At 39.7% G+C, this 20,412-nt stretch overlaps 1 protein-coding gene and 1 long non-coding RNA gene across 4 annotated transcripts; one reads left to right on the top strand and one right to left on the bottom strand.

The window, feature by feature from the left end:
• Positions 1 to 707: 707 nt before the first annotated feature.
• Positions 708 to 4,463, bottom strand: LOC121299953. 2 transcript variants are annotated; one of them, XR_005947481.1, is made up of 5 exons: positions 4,175 to 4,463; positions 3,260 to 3,436; positions 3,081 to 3,176; positions 2,229 to 2,394; positions 708 to 1,766 (listed from the first exon to the last, which is right to left on the bottom strand). It is a non-coding gene; the product is annotated as an uncharacterized LOC121299953 (long non-coding RNA). The 2 variants fall into 2 exon arrangements; XR_005947480.1 differs by lacking the exon at positions 4,175 to 4,463 and adding an exon at positions 3,533 to 3,636.
• Positions 4,464 to 4,814: 351 nt separating this feature from the next.
• Positions 4,815 to 13,174, top strand: LOC121299952 (transmembrane domain-containing protein TMIGD3-like). 2 transcript variants are annotated; one of them, XM_041228222.1, is made up of 6 exons: positions 4,815 to 5,167; positions 5,445 to 5,750; positions 9,105 to 9,126; positions 9,313 to 9,416; positions 9,851 to 9,891; positions 11,777 to 13,174. In XM_041228222.1, the coding sequence occupies exons 1-6, from the start codon at positions 5,092 to 5,094 to the stop codon at positions 11,915 to 11,917; spliced, it is 690 nt and encodes a 229-aa protein (XP_041084156.1). In that variant the 5' UTR covers positions 4,815 to 5,091; the 3' UTR covers positions 11,918 to 13,174. The 2 variants fall into 2 exon arrangements, with proteins under 2 accessions (XP_041084156.1, XP_041084155.1); XM_041228221.1 differs by having other exon boundaries at positions 4,819 to 5,167; positions 5,442 to 5,750.
• Positions 13,175 to 20,412: the final 7,238 nt, after the last annotated feature.

Genomic DNA, 20,412 nt, shown 5'->3' with positions numbered 1-20,412 from the left:
TTTGTGGTCAGATGAGACAAAGATAGAGCTTTTTGGCCAAAACTCAAAGCGCTATATGTGGTGCAAACCTAACACTGCCCATGCCTTCAGTCCACTAAAAAACTGAAGCTTGGGAGGAAATTCACCTTTCAGCAGGACAATGATCCCAAGCACAAGGCCAAAGCAACACTGGAGTGGCTCAAGAACAAAAAGGTGAATGTCCTACAGTGGCCCAGTCAAAGTCCTGATCTCAATCCCATTGAGAAGCTGTGGCACTATTTGAAAATTGCGGTCCACAAGCATCGTCCAACCAGCCTGAACAACCTGGAGCAAATCTGCCAAGAAGAATGGGCCAAAATCAATCCGACACTGTGCAAAGCTGGTAAATACTTACCCCAAAAGACTTAAAGCTGTTATTGCAGCGAAAGATGGCTCTACCAAATATTAATGTGTGGGGGTTGAATACTTATGCAAGCAAGATATTTCAGTTTTTTTTTATTTTTCTTTAAAATATTTCCCAACATAAAACCAATGTCACCTTACAATAACTGATTTTGAGTTTCAGTGTTTTAAAATAAAATAGCGAACAGAACGAAATTTCAATGTACCATTTGTAATTCAGTAATAAGAGAGAATTGGTCAGGGGTCTGAATACTTTTGCAAGCCACTGTGTGTGTGTGTGTATGTGTGTCTATATATATATATATATATATATATATATATATATATATATATATATATATATATAGACACACACACACACTTGCTCAAAAGAGAGCTGTTTTATGTTTTTGTCAGGATCAGTCAAGATCTATTATACACAATTATAATTATATATACACACTTTTGGTTTCGCTTCACCCCATTAAAGAACTGCAGCTGCCAGGGCATCCCTCCTGTGGTTTATAATGTTAAAGTGTGAGAAAACTTGCAAGTATCAGGTTAGAGAAATAGGACAGCACATGAATATGTAGTATCAAATGACAAAACACGATTAGGGTACTATATGTTTTAATTTTTATACAAAACAAGAATGGGGATAAGAACAAGAACAGCAAGAAAAGCATCATCACCAACAACAACAATAATACTACCAAGAAGAAGAAGAAGAAGAGCCAGGTTTTGCTTTGCAACGCAACGATTTTCCTATAACTAAACAAACAAAAGGTTTTCTAAAATGTAGAGAATTTTTATAGAAATGGCATGTTTGTTGATGCCATCTTTCATGAGGTGAAATGGTATTGCATTGCGAGTTGTTATGTAGGAGCTATGAACCATTATATCTCGTAACCTACTGTACAATGAATAGTGAATATGTACGCTTATTTTCCGTGTTCTTAACTAGAGATTGCTAACTCGCAAATCAACGAGACATGGCTTAAATTACTCGTTAGCATGTCATCTTTCATTGGGTGAAATATCAGTGCTTTGTGTGAATATGGAATATCCAATATCAGCCTAATTTCACCGGGGCAGTTTTTCAATGCATCAAAATATTCAGATATGTTTAGATGCTAATACTAGTGTACCAAATTAACGGCCATAAAAACCCACATTCGTCTCTATGTAAACGAATGCTATGTTAACGATTGTATTCTGAGAATTCAATTTTCGAGAAAAATGTAACAAAGATACACATTGGTACTTAGCTCAGCCAATCCGCTTGATCCCTTGTCAGCGCTGGCGTGATGCCAAGGCCAAGGAAATCGATCACAAAGGATTATCCAATCGGTGGCTAGATACTGCCCACTTGCTTTGATTGAGACACAGTTTTGAAAAACGTGATTCTGAAATACATCATTATGAAAAACGTCATTATGAAATGCGTCATTATGAAATGAAAAGCGCCGTTGTGAAAAAAGTAATTTGGAAAAATGTAATTATGAAATGAAAAAGGCCATTATTTAATATTATAATGCAAAATATTTCATAATTTGGTATATTTTATATAGGTGTAGATTTCTCCATAAATGTATGTATTTAATTATTTATTTCACGATTTCATTATTTCATTATTTCATGATTTCGTATTTCTTCATTTAATTTTGACCGTTTTGGTCCTCCATACTATTACCAATGATGCCCTTTTGTACATACTGTACGTAAGTAGCTGTATATTGTAGTAATGCTGCTTGATAGACATTACCACATGTTACTGGTAGTATAATATACTAAGCTAGAATGCTTAGTATAAAATTAACAAAAAACCTAAATAATAAATCTGTTACACCTTTACTTATCATACTTACCCACGTGCAGCTCTGCAAATCACTCCTCTATACTCAGAGGTCCTGCAAGCAGCTGATTTGTCTTTGATGGGGATGATGGCCCCGGTCCACTTCGTGAAGAAATCAGTACGTCAAGCAAAGTGGTGTCCTCCCTTCGAAGACTGGAATGGTCCAATGAGATCAACACCTAAAACAAATTAAAACTATATCAGCAATTAAGAAGGATTTGGTCAATAGTATGTATAATAAAGCTCTCTATCAATGCATGACATTAACAAGTTCAATTAGACAAATAGGAACGACACCACGTGTTTTCCTCTGTATACTATTTCCTTGTAAGACAGCAGTATATCGCCTAAACAGTGTCCAATGAAGACTCTTTTAGCATGCAGTATTCTCCACGTTTTCTTCTGTACCGCTACCTAAATGTAGTTCTGTCACCCAGAACATGTTTTTAGATAACAACTTTATGGAAACTTTTTTAGATTAATTGCCAGTTAATGCTTTTAGGGCAGTCATTGCTGTCATTGGGTTTTGTATCAGTTTGTACGGGAGATTGTCCTGATGCACCTATCTTTACAAAGCATACAGCAGATTCCCCCCTAGTGGACGACTGGGATGTTTACTTAATCACTTTACAGATGGGTGTCATGTGACAGTGTGACATTTGCTCTAATTAGTCTGTAAGCTGCAACCTGTTGTCAAATGATTGTTTTGCTAGCACATGCTTACAGTCTGTTTAAGTGGCTAGCAAGAAAGCTTGTTACCAGACTAAGCACTCAGTTTTCTGGATATTACAGACTGTTTAAATCCCGTATGTTTTTCCCTTCTTTGTCTGACCTCACTATAAAAGTATAATGATGTAATACTCACTGATCCTGTACCCGGAGAAACAACTTTGATTGGCTTCAGTTCTGGGGCAACAGTCTTCACCCTTTCACATCTCTGGCATGCTTCATAATTCTGGATCTTAAGGGAAACAGTAATGATGAAACAAATAATACTTAAATCAGGAATTGAAAAGCAGCAAGAAAAAAAAAAAGTTAAAGTACCAGTGCTCCACATCCTTTACAATCCCTTCCCAGTAAAATCGCTGATTGATTTTCCATCATCCTCTTGATCCCAGTGTCCTGCGTGAACTTCATTCAGAATAGCAGTCTTCTCCTCTTCATCGGTCACAGCCCTACAGAGACACTCTCCATTCTTCTCAGGGATATCCAGGTCCTTACCTGACAGATAAAACAAAAGGAAAGATAGCATGACAATAAATACTTCAATGAGTGGAGGTTTTGCAATGAACGTTTTTAAAAAGAATGAGCTCAAACCTATTCAAAAGAATTAGAAATGCATTCATTGTAAAGCAGCCCTTGAAAAGACCACTAACACTCCTGACATGTTGTGGAAAACTATCTCTGCCCTTTATACTGATTATTTCTGAGAAACACAGGCTCCTAAGTGATGTCATTTTTATAGATTTATAGATTGTGCTGTATTGAAGTGAAATTGTGCCAAATAAGGTGGGTGTCACGTGATATAAAGGTACAGTAGATGCAATTCTGAAGTAATAAACAGCTTCACATTCTATATGTTTCAGATAGTACATGTGATGCTTTCAAATTCGATTTCCATTCCATTTAATTCATATTAGACAATGACATACTGTAAAAGTTACGAGTATGAAAAGTCCATATGATTAACTGATAACCTACGTCACTATAAATTGGGAATGTCATTTTTAGACAGACAGCCTCTTTAAATCCTTCTGTTTTTGTAGGTTATGTGAGAAGGCATTTTAAGGATACTTTGCGCTGCTCAGATATTTTATGTATTCCGTTTTAATGGATTTAAATCAGGTTTGTAATGTAAACTATTTCATGTGACGTCAGATCTTAGGTATTTGTCCGTCCACCTACATTTCCATTCCTAGCTACGCCCCTGTGTCTAGTAATGAGTGTATTGTAGCGAACCTCGGTTCCCGCAGGCAGGCACATCACACAGGACGATGCACTCTACACACAGGCGGGCACCTTTCGCACTGAAGCACAGCGCCGATACTGCTGTACAAAACAGCCAGCTCCTTTGCAAGCAGCGTGTATCGTTATGCCTTTGTATGTGATTACGTCACCTACCAACCCTGCTGCTGCCGTCCCCTGGGCAAGCTACACTATTTTCAAGAGCTCCAACCCCATTACCGGAGTCTGAGTCATCTGGTGTTGTTTTCGTCTGTTCGGCAATGTGACCTGAAAGTAGTGTAAATGTTACTTCATAACATTCGTTGCGAATGTTCTCAAAACATTACGAAAACTTTCCAAAAAAATGCACTTTGTACATTACTTCATAATGTTTTCCTAACCTTAGAATAACAGTCTCATAATGTTCTGGGAACATCATTTTGTTAGCTGGGAACCAGTCATTAATGATATATAGGCCTACCGCTAGCTATGTACAGAATGCAGGAACAAATGCCGCTAAAATGTGTTAACATAAAAACCGAAAATGCGGAACGCTAGGAATAAGCAACCAACTTCCAGTGCTCCACACGTGAAACGCGTAGCCTGGTTAAACTGAAATTCGATGTGCCAATGCTTTTGCTACAATGCAGTCTAGTTTTAATTACAAGAAAACGAAACTTGTTTGAGGTCCCTTTTTGTTGTTGTTGTTGTTGTTGTGATTTGTGTATAGCTCTTTCAACACATCTTAGTACTCCGTTTAGCAGCTTGGTCTGTACTGTAACAGAATAGCCCCACGCAGAAGTGTTGTTATGACACCCTTCGCACGATTCTCTGATTAAAACTATAACATGCTCTTCATCGTGCTTAGACCAGATCCCAGATAGAAAGGGGAAGTTCACGTCTCTTCAGTCAGACCTTACCGCGCACAGGCAATGGAGCACTGCACGTTTCTTCTCAAGTTCTGGAATCTGAAGTGTTTCTTATTACTGCTGCTACACTTTCAAGCAGGTGAGGGTTGCGATCTGAGACACATTGCTTTGACCTGTGTCTAAATTTTACATATTAACATCAAGACTGAGAAAAGAGACACACATGTATTGTATTGGTCTTAAATTAAAAAAAAAAGGGAAATGGCAAAACGGATAAGAGTGTGTGTATCTAGCTCTCTGTCTGTCTGTCTGTCTATATATATATATATGATATATATATATATATAATATATATATATAATATATATATAAATATGGTTAAGTCTGTCGGTGTCTCGTTTCCTATCTTTCAGCAGCGTTCGCCCAGGAAGGTCCAGGTTCGGCAGAAATACGACGGCAGGGTGTTATACCATACACGTATGACATGGCTTACATAGATTATAATAAGTACTGGTGCCACGGATACTACCGGCGAACATGCACTGTTATTGCGGACAGCAGCGGGAAGGGCAAAGAGATCGTGGAAGTGAAGGATGATAAAAAAGGAAAGATTGACGTTACTATAAAACAAGTCATACCAGATGGACATTACTGGTGTGGGATAGAAATGATTGGACTCGATTCGATGGCGTACACATACGTCTCAATTATTATTAATGAAGGTAAGCTTTGCATTTCGGTGTGTTCTGTTCTTGCGATGCATACAGTAAGTATGATTATTAAATAAATTTTATTTTGTTCCCCAAGGGACAAAGATATATATTATATAATATAATATAATCTATCTATAATATATATATATATATAGATATATATCGTGACTTAACACCTTTAGGATCACGCGACTTGGTGCACGAAGATATAAAAGCATTTAAACTAGAAAGGAAGGGGGGAGAAATCAACAAAAAAACAGAAGGGAGACCGCATCAAAACAAGAACAACAACTCAGGTAAGACAACCATTAAATGTATTTATCTAAATGCTATCTTCTAGCATTTATCTAAATGCTAGAAGTATCAGAAACAAAATTCTAGAACTTGAAGCTACTGCACTAACAGGTAACTATGATGTGATAGGTGTTACAGAAACGTGGTTATCTGAGAGTGATGGGGACGAATATAATATTTGTGGGTATACACTGTATAGGAAAGACAGGCAGGACAGAAGAGGAGGAGGGGTAGCGCTATACATAAGAAACAGTCTTGAAGCCCAGGTGTTAAACCTGGACAAAGAAAATAAAACCGAATCAATATGGGTCAGAATAACAGACAAAAATTCAAAAGGCATAATAATAGGAGCATGCTATAGACCGCCAGATTCAGACGGTGAGCACAATAATCTGTTATACAATGACATTAGAAATGTGTGTAGCAAAGGAGAAGCCATACTAATGGGGGATTTCAACTTCCCCCAAATAAAATGGGAAAACCCGGTGGGTAGCGCGAAGGATGAAATAGAAATGGTGGAAATGACAAATGACTGCTTCCTAACACAATTTGTCAAGGCACCCACTAGAGGGGAGGCATGCCTTGATTTAGTCTTTTCAAATAACGAAGATAGAATAACTAAAACAGAGGTCAGAGAACCACTGGCAAACTCAGACCACAACATGGTCTCATTTGAAGTGTTTTTTAAATCCTCAAAAGTAAAGACTAAAGCTAAGGTTTACAATTTTAGAAAAGCAAACTATGAAGGTATGAAACAGAGACTAACAGAAGTAGATTGGAGTAAAATAGAGAAAACACCCACAGAAGAAGGATGGTTGTTCTTCAAAAACGTAGTACTAGAGGCGCAAAACAATTATATCCCTAAAGTAGACAAATCTAAATGTAAAACTAAATTGCCAAAATGGTTTAATAGATCAATTAAAAAAAAATATTCAGCGAAAAAAGGCACTTTACAGAGCATTAAAAAAGGACCAAAAAGAAAGTACACAGAAAGAGTACACAGAACTGCAAATGCAAGTCAAAAAGGAAGTTAGAAAGGCCAAGAGAGAAATAGAAATGAACATTGCTAAGGGAGCTAAAACCAATTCCAAAATGTTTTTCCAATATTACAACAGCAAGAGAACATTCAAAGAGGAGATTAAATGTTTAAGAGATACAAATGGCAAAATCGTAGAGGAAGAAAAAAAAATAGCAAATATGTTAAATGATTACTTTTCACAAGTTTTTACAAAGGAAGATACTGACAACATGCCCCACATGTCATCCAGTTCCTATCCAGTTTTAAATAACTTTAGCATAACTGAGGCAGAAGTGTTAAAGGGACTAGGAGCTCTTAAAATAAACAAATCCCCTGGGCCGGATGAGATCCTCCCAGTAGTACTCAAAGAAATGAAAGAAGTAATTTACAAACCGCTAACCAAGATCATGCAGCAGTCTCTTGACACAGGGGTGGTACCGACAGACTGGAAAATTGCAAACGTAATACCGATCCACAAAAAGGGAAACAAAACTGAACCAGGTAACTACAGACCAGTAAGCCTGACTTCTATTATATGCAAACTTATGGAAACTATAATAAGATCCAAAATGGAAAATTACCTATATGGTAACAGGGTACTGGGAGACAGTCAACATGGTTTTAGGAAAGGGAGATCGTGCCTAACTAACTTGCTTGATTTTTTTGAGGATGCAACATCGATAATGGATAATTGCAAAGCATATGACATGGTTTATTTAGATTTCCAGAAAGCTTTTGACAAAGTCCCGCACAAAAGATTAATTCTCAAACTGAACGCAGTAGGGATTCAAGGAAACACATGTACATGGATTAGGGAGTGGTTAACATGTAGAAAACAGAAAGTACTGATTAGAGGAAAAACCTCAGAATGGAGTGTGGTAACCAGCGGTGTACCACAGGGATCAGTATTAGGTCCTCTGCTATTCCTAATCTACATTAATGATTTAGATTCTGGTATAGTAAGCAAACTTGTTAAATTTGCAGACGACACAAAAGTAGGAGGAGTGGCAAACACTGTTGCAGCAGCAAAGGTCATTCAAAATGATCTAGACAAGATTCAGAACTGGGCAGATACATGGCAAATGACATTTAATAGAGAAAAGTGTAAGGTACTGCACGCAGGAAATAAAAATGTACATTATAAATATCATATGGGAGATATTGAAATTGGAGAAGGAATCTATGAAAAAGACCTAGGAGTTTTTGTTGACTCAGAAATGTCTTCATCTAGGCAATGTGGGGAAGCTATAAAAAAGGCTAACAAGATGCTCGGATACATTGTGAAAAGTGTTGAATTTAAATCAAGGGAAGTAATGTTAAAACTGTACAATGCACTTGTAAGACCTCATCTTGAATATTGTGTGCAGTTCTGGTCACCTCGCTATAAAAAAGATATTGCTGCTCTAGAAAGAGTGCAAAGAAGAGCGACCAGAATTATTCCGGGCTTAAAAGGCATGTCATATGCAGACAGGCTAAAAGAATTGAATCTGTTCAGTCTTGAACAAAGAAGACTACGTGGCGACCTAATTCAAGCATTCAAAATTCTAAAAGGTATTGACAGTGTCGACGCAAGGGACTTTTTCAGCCTGAAAAAAGAAACAAGGACCAGGGGTCACAAATGGAGTTTAGAAAAAGGGGCATTCAGAACAGAAAATAGGAGACACTTTTTTACACAGAGAATTGTGAGGGTCTGGAATCAACTCCCCAGTAATGTTGTTGAAGCTGACACCCTGGGATCCTTCAAGAAGCTGCTTGATGAGATTTTGGGATCAATAAGCTACTAACAACCAAACGAGCAAGATGGGCCGAATGGCCTCCTCTCGTTTGTAAACTTTCTTATGTTCTTATGTTCTTATGTTCTTATATACAGTAGCGTAGCGCGCCACACAGAAAACTCTGGTTACTCTTTTTATAATGTTCAAAGCAGAGCTTATCTTTTTTGAATGATAATTAGGGAGTGGATAACCTGCAGAAGCAGCATCAGCATTTCTATACTTTCCACTTGTTCGGTGCGCATTGTAATTGTTATTTTTTTTTATTTTTTATTTCAGCCGAACAGGAAAATATCTACAGGTAAATATATACCGTGTAGCTTCTTCCAGGGTTTACAAACACAATGAACATTAAATAAGATCAATGTTAAGAGTGACTTTGTGGTAGAGAAGGACGTTTCGTCACGACTATGAACATTTTATGAGCAGGACAGATGTTTTGTGGTTGTTGTTTTTTTGCTGAAGATTATTCATCTGTTTGTTTTAGGCTGGAATACATCATCCCCATCACTCTGCTGGTTTTTCTCCTGTTACTGCTGGCAGTGTTTGCTGTCTGGTTTAAGAAAAAATCAAACAGCAAAAAAAACAGAGGTAGGTGTATGCCCCTTATATGTCTGTATGTATGGGCGCTATGGAAATGTGAATTGTATTGTATGTGAAAAACTGCTCCTCCAATTGGGATGACGCATTGCTTAGCCTAAGCTTTTGAAAGTATTAGATTGTGGTTCCTTCGGGAACAGTGAGTGCTGAATTGTGCAGCAAGATATCTGTGCATTCATGGAAACGGAAGCTACTGCCAGCTGAGCAGAAACGGTGCGACTAGCTGTCATGCCCATTGTGACTGAAACTGAATGGTAACATGCATCTTTTAGAAACCCCAGGAATGTCATTTGGACATCAATATCACTATCAGTACCTTTTGAATATTAAATTAAGTTGCCGTGTACAGCCTGCTACAGTCTCTCCCCCCGCTGCTGAATGTGAGGTTTATTCAATACATTCCGATTTCTGCTTCCCAATTCCAGGAGAAGAGAAGAAGACCTGCACTCAGAAGGTGTCTTCAGAGGTAAGACCACTATTAAAGAGGGTGTTGTCAGACGTAAGAGCACTGTTAGAGAGGGTGTTGTCAGAGGTAAGAGCACTATTAGAGAAGGTGTATTCAGAGGTAAGAGCACTATTAACGAAGGTGTCTTCAGAGGTAAGAGCACTATTAGAGAAGGTGTATTCAGAGGTAAGAGCACTATTAGAGAAGGTGTATTCAGAGGTAAGAGCACTATTAACAAAGGTGTCTTCAGAGGTAAGAGCACTATTAGAGAAGGTGTATTCAGAAGTAAGAGCACCATTAGAGAAGGTGTCTTCAGAGGTAAGAGCACCATTAGAGAAGGTGTCTTCAGAGGTAAGAGCACTATTAGAGAAGGTGTCTTCAGAAGTAAGAGCACTATTAGAGAAGGTGTCTTCAGAGGTAAGAGCACCATTAGAGAAGGTGTCTTCAGAGGTAAGAGCACCATTAGAGAAGGTGTCTTCAGAGGTAAGAGCACCATTAGAGAAGGTGTCTTCAGAAGTAAGAGCACTATTAGAGAAGGTGTCTTCAGAAGTAAGAGCACCATTAGAGAAGGTGTCTTCAGAGGTAAGAGCACCATTAGAGAAGGTGTCTTCAGAGGTAAGAGCATTATTCCTTGCATAAATAAATGTAAAGTAGCCTCCCACACAATAATGAAAAAGGCACCAAAATCAGATCAGGTTTGTTGTTAAATGCGTACCTATAAAGGGCTCCAGAGTGGCGTATCCAGTAAAGGCGCTCCGCGTGGAGTGCAGGATGCGCCCTATAGCCTGGAGATATCAGGTTCAAATTCAGGCTATGTCATTGCCAACCGTGACTGGGGGTTCCTAGGAGACGGCACACAATTGGCCGAGTGCCGCCCGGATAGGGAGGGATTAGGCTGGCAGGGGAATCCACGGTTCACCGTGCACCAGCGACCCCTGTGGCTGATAGGGCACCAGCGGGTCTGCAGTGGAGCCATTCAGATCTGTGTTGTCCTCCAGCACTAAAGGTCCATACCTATAAGGATGAAAAAAAGGATAAAATGCCCAGGGTGGTGTTTTTGTCTGGGTATTAAAAGCAGACGAAGCGATGACTGAAACACAATGACTTTCAGTTAAGTGCGCGTTTCTCTTCGTGCTGGAATCAGCAACAAAAAAAAAAAAAGTGAAGTGCTGACATAGAGTTTGGTTTCTTATCAGTGTTCCTGTGACTGGTAATATTCGTCACTGTAAACATGATAAAATCAGTTAGTTTAGGATACTGCTTTTGATTATATGCATATTATACAAATGCTTTAAACAAAAGTTTCTGAAAAACGTACAGAAGTAATGCTGCCGACCCGCAAAGAACAGAGTTAAAGCAGGTCTATACTATGGGGAAGGTTTCTTTGTGAGCACAAGCGCCTGTTCTTAAAATACATGTGTCTGGTTTCAGCTTGAAGGAAGGAACCAGAACGCAGGTTCCTCTTTTGCTACCCTTGTGAAATGCAGACGTTCCGCAAAAAACTTCTTCTTTTTCTGTTGTGTCACATTGCAGAAGTCACACTGCTGCCTACGGTATAACAGAAATCTTTCTGTACTAAACTGTACAGAGCACACGTCAGTCCCTTGGAAACCTTTGTCTACTGGACTGACGTTTCTTAGGCACACAACTCTGCCTCGGGACTCTTGCTATTCAATTCAGTGCCACCGGGTGTCGCTATCTATACATTGTGGTGGCTAGTATTGCAATTAGGTAGATCAGTGGAGAAACAGCCTTTTTAGGTTTTGTTATAAAACAACTTCCTAGACCTGTGTTCATAAAATAAAACAAAAATAATAACATCAGCAATGTGATGAATAAAGCATTGGCCTGTGCTTTGAAGTTACATATCACTAAGTAATGATATGCCCAGTCTTTTCTTTCCTAGATTTCCTTGGACAATGAGGTCGGTGTTACTTACTCAGCTGTGCAAGTTACAACAGCGCCCTCTCCTGAAGGAAGAGGAGAGCGTGCACTTCCTGACCCTGATGTAACAGAACCTGTTATGTACGCCACTCTCGGGTTCTAAAGAGTGGAACAATGCAAAGTATATGAATGTAACTAATCCTTCCACTTTGGTATCTCTGTGTGTATTCCAGTCATTATAAGCAGGCATGTGCACAACAGTATATCATTATTGAAGCCTAGTCTTTGAAAAACATGCTGTACAAAACTAGGGTTGGCCATGATCCGGAGCAGAGCCTGCAGCCGGAGTGGGGTGGAGCCTGGAGCTGGAGCGAAGCCTGGAGCCGGAGTGGAGCTTGCCAGTTTTCGGAGCTGAGCTCCAGAGCTAGCGGAGTTTCTGCCGCAGCTCCGCTATTTCCTACTATTCAAAACGAATTCCTTCCTGAATTATTCAGTTCAAAGACTTGAATGAACAGAATAAATTAGAATATGAAGTACCTACATGCAAGTGAAGATGTACTTTAATATACATAATATTTTTGTTGATATAAGGAGGCGTCATTATTGCATCAGTGGTTTTGGTTCTTGGTCAATGGTACTTTGAAAGGTGAAAACAGAGACTATTTTGACTTATTTGTGAATAACAGATTTGCTTCAAACACATTAGGAACCAAGTTTGTACCTAGCCTATTCATCAGGGGGTCTGCATCAGCTCTGGAGCCAGCCTGGATCTGGAGCAGGGTGGATCTCTGTCAGCTCTAGAGCTGGAGCAGGGAGTCTCCATCTTCTCTGGAGCCAGCCTGAATCTGGAGCAGGGGGTCTGCATCAGCTCTGGAGCCAGCCTGGATCTGGAGCAGGGTGGATCTCTGTCAGCTCTAGAGCTGGAGCAGGGAGTCTCCATCTTCTCTGGAGCCAGCCTGAATCTGGAGCAGGAGGTCTGCATCAGCTCTGGAGCCAGCCTGGATCTGGAGCAGGGGGTCTCCATCAGCTCTGGAGCTGGAGCAGGGGGTCTCCATCAGCTCTGGAGCTGGAGCAGGAGCTGCTGAAGCCCGCCTGAATCTGGAGCAGGGGGTCTGCATCAGCTCTGGAGCCAGCCTGAATCTGGAGCAGGGGGTCTGCATCAGCTCTGGAGCCAGCCTGGAGCTGGAGCAGGGGCTGCTGGAGCCAGCCTGGATCTGGAGCTGAGCTACCAAAGCAGCTCCGGAGCCAGAGCTATTAAAACCGGAGCACGGCCAACCCTAGCGTTGACCACACACAGTGAGGACACACTGTTGTCTTACTAGTTCAGTGTAATTGATCTGTTTTGCTTTCTGTAAAAATAAGAAGTTTTGCCAATTGTATCTGCACCTTTTTTCCTCACTATAAATAACAGTTGTATGTTGCATGTTTTTGTGTAATATGTATCATAGTTCACAGGGCGGAAGCCTGGGCTATGAGAACAGTTGTTAGTAGAGAAAACAAGTAAAAGGGGGTTGTCTGGTTTGATGAAAAGGAGTTTGGCCTTCAAGACTGTGCACAGCGTCCCTAGAGGAAGGAGTAGATAGCGGGTGCAAACCTGAATCCTTAGATAGCGAGTGCTAACCTAAAATAAAGCATGGAATAAATTAGAAGCGGAGAGGCTCCCTCCACCCTCACCCCTCAGTGGTGGAACGACCTGCCCACGGATTTCAGGACTGCTCAGCCCCTGACCCCCTTCCAGCGCCTCCTCAAGACACACCTGCTCAGACAGCATCTGTAAACCTCACAACTTTCCACTATACTGGACCATATGGCACCCAACTGTACCAGTATTTCATCAGCTTGTACTTGCACTGAACTGCTCCATACTTGCCGTATTCTACTACTGCTTTTAATTATTATTAACTATTTTCTGAATTTTGTATTTTACTCTTATAGATATCTGTATTCACGTTTTTTTGGTAATTGCTTTCATTTGAAATCATTCTCAAACATTCATCGTACTTACTGGACTTCACTTGTATAAGCAAATATTAATAGAAGTGTAACTGCTCTCAGTCGAACCTGCTCTTACATGCAATTATCTACTGGATTCTCTGTTGTGCTCCTTATCTTTTGCTACTGATTTTATTGTACTTTACAACTGCTCTTATCTGTAACGTGATACTTTGTACTGTGATATTTTGCATTGTGATACTTTACACTGCGGTATTTTATAACACTTGTAAGACACCCTGGATAAGGGCGTCTGCTAAGATAATTATAATAATAATATATAATAATAATAATAATAATAATAATAATAATATAATAATAATAATAATAATAATAATATGTCGTTTCAGAACACTTCTAATAAATATTTTACTTCCTTTTTTCTTTTTTTTTTTTTTTTTTTTTGTCTTTTATAAAGATTTATCTAAGATATTTTGTGCGAAGTCCTGTTCATTTGTAGATCTTGCTCAGATTGGAGTACATTGGCCAATGAAAAGAGTCTGCGGTTTATAGTATCTCTTATTTTTAACTACGGTGACAGTGGCATTATGTCGGCCCACGGGAAGCGGAACATCTAATGGTTTAAATTTACCAACTTCTGCACAAACCGGTAGAAGCAGCACGGAGCAGGGGCGCTGCGAGCCTCCACTTCACAACATGGGTGGTTTATACATCGTACTGCTCTTTACTTTCTGCGCAGGTAAGACCGTCACAGCTGTGTGTGTGAGTGTGTACTGGTACTGCACTGCAAGCCTCTAAGATAATGTTATTTAAAATACTTGGGGAGGACAAGCTTACCAAGCTATATGATTTTACATATCCCTGTCAGCTGGTTCCTGTTTTTTTTTTTTTTTTTTTTTTTTTGTGTGTGTGTGTGTGTGTGTTGTTTTATATACCATACTCTTTTTTGTTTTAGAATGTTTAAACGCAGAACCAAATTAGCGTGAAGCACAAAACATAAATAAATAAATGATTAAATAAATAAATAAATAAATACATACATATCTGATTTAAGACTTTGGGAACTTATTAAATATGTTTTTATTATGTTTAAATCTAAATTAATCTGGCATGTGTGGAGTTTTTAGCCTTTTTTTTTTTTTTTTTTTTTTTTTTTTTACTAAAAAAAAATGTAATTAAATCTCGGTTCCTGGTTACACGCTTTCATTGTCAGTTCGGTTTTACCGGACTTCATTACTTTTAGTTAGTTGCCCTGTTAAATGCGAGTGTGTATAATTTCACTATGCAAACATTGCCACAAAGATTAATACAACAGTTGTCCATATTCGTAAATGTTAATAAAAACTCTAATTTGGGATGTTTTGGAATTTATTGATGTACAGTATTTTATTTTAGGTTTTGTAAAATTATTAGTGCTAAAAACTATTGTTAAAGCAAATAATTACCACCACCGTGCTAAGTTAACAGAAGTTTTGTATTTTTCTAAAACGAAAGCACTGATGTTAAGTTAAAGGCTCGTCGGGTCTTTGTTGTTTCTGAAACAAATAGCGCAAACTTTGCACGGTGGTAAATGCGACTGCCTTTAACGCGTTATAAATGAATTTCCCGTAGGTGTGTATTCTACGCTGAATCTAATCGAGATCAAATGCAACTACAGCTCCCAGTACAAGGACAGAGTCAAAGTGTGGTGCAAGGAGAACACGTCGCTGTGCTGCGATGGATTCGCGCTTAACGGGAGCCGTGCGATCATAAACCATGGCAAGGGTCTGCTCCTGGACCTCAGGGACAAGGGGGGGTCTTCCTCGTTCAGCTGAGCGGGCTCACCGGCGCAGAACACGGCGTCTACTGGTGCGCTGTGGTGCAAGGGGACGCGATCATCAAACTCCGGGAGGTCAATCTCTTTCAATCATCGAACAGTAAGAGAACAGGACGGTTGTTGATACCTAGTTAAAATTTGGCAACCGATACCGAAATACACAGTTAAACCGATTGTATAGATATATGATGGATGATATAAAGAAACCAATCTACATTCTTCAATTGAAGTACAGGTGCTATTGTCTATTGAAAAGCTGATGTAATTATATAAAAGCAAAACTGAAGAAAAAAAATTAGATTCTATAACTGTAATATAATACGTCATAAACTTTGAACAAGGGAAAGTGCTATGACGCTTTTGTTGTTTGTTTGTTTATTTATATGAATGTTTTGCTAATTGCTGTGTTTTTGTGTTGTTTTCTTCGAAGCAAACGCTTGGGACTTCTTGAGATATGTTTTCGCGGGCATCCTGTTCCTTGCCCCTTTTTCAGTCAAACTAGTTGCAAACAGTGAGTATGGATTTGTGAATATTTAAACAAACTGCTTGAAATGTGTCCGGTGTCAGAAATGAGCACATTCGTATCCGCTCATCGAGAAATGCGACGCGCGAGTGACGTCATGAACAACTAACACTCACACGCCGCTCTATAGAGAAGCGTTTGTAACTCCTGCAGACAGTGTGCTTTCGTCAATAGAGCTGAAGGGCGGCACACGAAGTTTAACAAGACTATACGACGAAACAGAAGTAAAGGCTGAAGCCTAACGACCCAGGACCACCTTGAAAACGGAGCTCCGGTGTGCGCACGACGTGCTTCTGCGCTCAGTCTCCCCTAGAATAGCACCAGGACTGTTATTATTAAGAACATAAGAACATAAGAAAGTTTACAAACGAGAGGAGGCCATTCGGGCCATCTTGCTCGTTTGGTTGTTAGTAGCTTATTGATCCCAAAATCTCATCAAGCAGCTTCTTGAAGGATCCCAGGGTGTCAGCTTCAACAACATTACTGGGGAGTTGATTCCAGACCCTCACAATTCTCTGTGTAAAAAAGTGTCTCCTATTTTCTGTTCTGAATGCCCCTTTTTCTAAACTCCATTTGTGACCCCTGGTCCTTGTTTCTTTTTTCAGGCTGAAAAAGTCCCTTAAACACCTCGCGTCAGAACTGCAACGACATTACGTGGAATTCCAGTTTAGAGAATGCGTCACTTCAATTTCCTATTTAGGGTTGTTCTGGGGCAGATCTTCACTTCTAGTTGCCGCCATAGACGTATATAATGTAGGCTAGATCAGCTTGCCATAGACGTATATAAGGTAGGCTAGATCAGCTTGCCCTAGACCAGCTTGCCATAGACATATATAATGTAGGCTAGATCAGCTTGCCATAGACGTATATAATAAAGGCTAGATCAGCCAAATGGTCTTTTATGTTAGTAAATGCCAGCGCCATCTAGTGCACAGCAGTGTATTGCCAGTAAAACAAAAGGATACTTATTTCCAAAGTGGCAGTTCAGTAGATGCACTGGCTCTTACTTCTACAAAGACTCTGACATGTTGTGAAATCAATCAATAAAGCTGATGAATAGTAACACCTCCGTTTGTGTCTTTCTTATAGGAAATGCTGCAAAGAAGGTCAGTATGTTACAGTGTTTTCTTATTAAATCGAGTCTGTCAATGGCATTTTTACAGTGTATGAGAGGGTGCTGTATAACACACACATTGACACACTCACACACATAGTACCATGAAAAAGTATTTACCCTGTCTGATTTACTGAATTTTTGCATATTTTTGACATTGAATGTAATCAGTTCTTCAACCAAAATCTAATATTAGATAAAAGGGACCCTGAGTGAACAAATACCACAAAATTCTGATACTTATTTATTAAGAATGCAACACCCAATGCCCCCGTGTGAAAAAGTAATCGCCCCCTTAGACTCAATAACTGGTTACGCCACCTTTAGCAGCAATAACTGCAACCAAACGCTTCCTGTAGTCATTGATCAGTCTCTCACAGCACCGTGGAGGAATTTTGGCCCACTCCTTCATGCAGAACTGCTTCAACTCAGTGACATTTGTGGGTTTTCGAGCATAAACTGCTCGTTTCAGGTCCTGCCACAACATCTCAATGGGGTTTAGGTCTGGATTTTGACTACGCCATTCCAAAACTTTCTAAACTTTCTTGTTCTTGAACCATTCTGATGTAGACTTGCTTGTGTGTTTCGGATCATTGTCTTGCTGCATGGCCCAGCTGCGCTTCAGCTTCAGCTCACGGATGGATGGCCTGACATTCTCCTGTAGAATTCTCTGATACAGAGCATGTTGGCCAAAAAGTTCCACTTTTGACTCATCTGTCCATTGAACATTGTTCCAGAACTCTTGAGGATCATCCAGGTGCTTTTTGGCAAACTTTAGATGAGCATTCATGTTCTTCTTAGTAAGCAGTGGTTTCCGTCTTGCTACTCTGTCATGAATCCCATTTTTGCCCGTGTCTTTCTGATGATGGAGTCATGAACACTGACCTTAGCCGAGGCGAGAGAGGCCTGCAGATCCCTAGATGTTGTTCTAGGCTTCTTTGTGACTTCCTGGACGATTTTACACCTTGCTGTTGGAGAGATTTTGGCAGGACGTCCACTCCTGGGAAGATTCATTACTGTGTGCTGACAACTTCACTCTGATGGTAAGTTAGTCAGATTTATATTGGGCAGGGTTGGCCCAAATCAGGCCTGATTGTTAACCAAAGTATTCAAACAGCTGACTCTAATTATCCCTTTAATTGGGTTGAGTTAACTAGTGGAGGGCAATAACTTTTTCACACCTGAAATTGCGTATTTGATTACCTTGCACACCAAACAAATGAAAGAAGCACCAAACTTTGGTGTCATTTTTTCTCTCAGACTTCTCTATATACTACTGCAACCCACAAAAGGATCTGAACAAATTCAATGTGAAAAAGTGCAAAAATGCAGAAAATCAGACGGGGCAAATACTTTTTCATGGCACTGTGTGTGTGTGTATATAATATATATATATATATATATATATATATATATATAGATAGATAGATAGAGAGATAGATAAAAATGGAAGAGAAATATGAGGCAATGATTATGTTTATTTAAATACAAAAGTTTCGTTAAGAGATTTGTTTTTCTGAATAAGATACTATTAGAGAATTTTGGAATTATACTTAGTTCTACATCCTAATCGATGAAATTTAAATTTGAAAAGTGATGTTATTATCTGTATAATATTATCTGATGTTATTATCTGTATATGTTGTGTGATATTAATTATAAAATCACATTCAGCAATAACGCAATCTTAAGCAGGTTGACAAGACAGATAGAATTGATCTGTGTGAGTTGTCAGCACATCATAACAACAGTGTAGTTCAGAGGGCTGCAGCTCGAGCCTTTCGGCTGACCGCTGTCTGAAATAACCCAGGATGTATCACACTTTGTCTAAATATACCAGAACGGATATTAGGGTTTGAGGTTTTCTACTTATTTCGGAGCACTCTGCCTGCCTTTAAAGGTGTTATTAGTGTCATTAATCCATCTCAGTTTCTTAATTTAATCATGGAAAAATGACAATGACAAAACAAGCTCAAATATTTTTTTAACTATACATTCCTAAAACAACGGGGATGATCGCTTTACCCACGCTGCCGATTGTAGCAACAGCACTAAACCGCCGCATGAAACAAGACATCGCCCTGGCTAAACTCGCCATCCCGCCTTCGTTCTGCACAGTATTCGCTGAAGGAGGAAGAAGTCTTAGTTAATTGGCTTGTTTCACTTTTTAATAAACACTCTGACAGTTAATTGGCTGGAAAGAGGTTTAATTGTATCTGTCAAAGTGAGTGCCAGTATCACACAAGTGCTGTACCCCCCGCGTGCTAAACACGCTTTCACTTCTCAGATTACAGTCTTGTAGTTTTTCTGCTACAGACAACAACAATACAACAACAAATGAAACCCGTCTGTTTGGACAGAGGACTCTTAGAAATTCAGGATCGCTGCAAACCCAAGAATCAAGTGAAGTACGATATTGTAACCAGTGCTGCTGGACAGCTACCCACTGCAGACCCGTTAACATTGCAGCTTGGTTTGATTTCAATAACCACATTTACACTAAACAAAAAAATAAACGCAACATGCAACAATTTCAAAGATTTTACTGAGGTACAGATCATATAAGGAAATCAGTCAATTGAAATAAATTCATTAGGCCCTAATCTATGGATTTCACATGACTGGAAATACAGATATGCATCTGTTGGTCACAGATATCTTAAAAAAAAAAAAAGGTAGGGGTGTGAATCAGAAAACCAGTCAGTATCTGGTGTGACCACCATTTGCCTCACGCAGCGCGACACATCTCCTTTGCATAGAGTTGATGAGGCTGTTGATTGTGGCCTGTGGAATGTGGTCCCACTCCTCTTCAATGGCTGTGAGAAGTTGCTGGATATTGGCGGGAACTGGAACACGCTGTCGTACACGTCGATCCAGAGCATCCCAAACATGCTCAGTGGGTGAAATGTCTGGCGAGTATGCAGGCCATGGAAGAACTGGGACATTTTCAGCTTCCAGGAATTGTGTACAGATCCTTGCGACATGGGGCCGTGCATTATCATGCTGAAACATGAGGTGATGGTGGCAGATGAAGAGCACACTTCTCCAGCGTGCCAGTGGCCATCGAAGGTGAGCATTTGCCCACTGAGGTCAGTTACGACGCTGAACTGCAGTGAGGACGACAAGCACGCAGATGAGCTTCCCTGAAACGGTTTCTGACAGTTTGTGCAGAAATTCTTCGGTTGTACAAACCCACAGTTTCATCAGCTTTCCGAGTGGCTGGTCTCAGACGATCCCGCAGATGAAGAAGCT

Source organism: Polyodon spathula, chromosome 25, assembly GCF_017654505.1.
Source record: "Polyodon spathula isolate WHYD16114869_AA chromosome 25, ASM1765450v1, whole genome shotgun sequence".
Classification (NCBI taxonomy): Eukaryota; Metazoa; Chordata; class Actinopteri; order Acipenseriformes; family Polyodontidae; genus Polyodon; species Polyodon spathula.
This window is presented reverse-complemented; position numbering and strand designations above follow the sequence as displayed.

Coding starts and splice junctions, on each gene's coding strand:
- LOC121299952 (XM_041228221.1), top strand. CDS start 5,092: ATGGAGCACTGCACGTTTCTTCTCAAGTTCTGGAATCTGAAGTGTTTC. Junction 9,417..9,850: donor AAACAGCAAAAAAAACAGAG/GTAGGTGTATGC, acceptor TCCCAATTCCAG/GAGAAGAGAAGAAGACCTGC. Junction 9,892..11,776: donor CTCAGAAGGTGTCTTCAGAG/GTAAGACCACTA, acceptor TTTCTTTCCTAG/ATTTCCTTGGACAATGAGGT.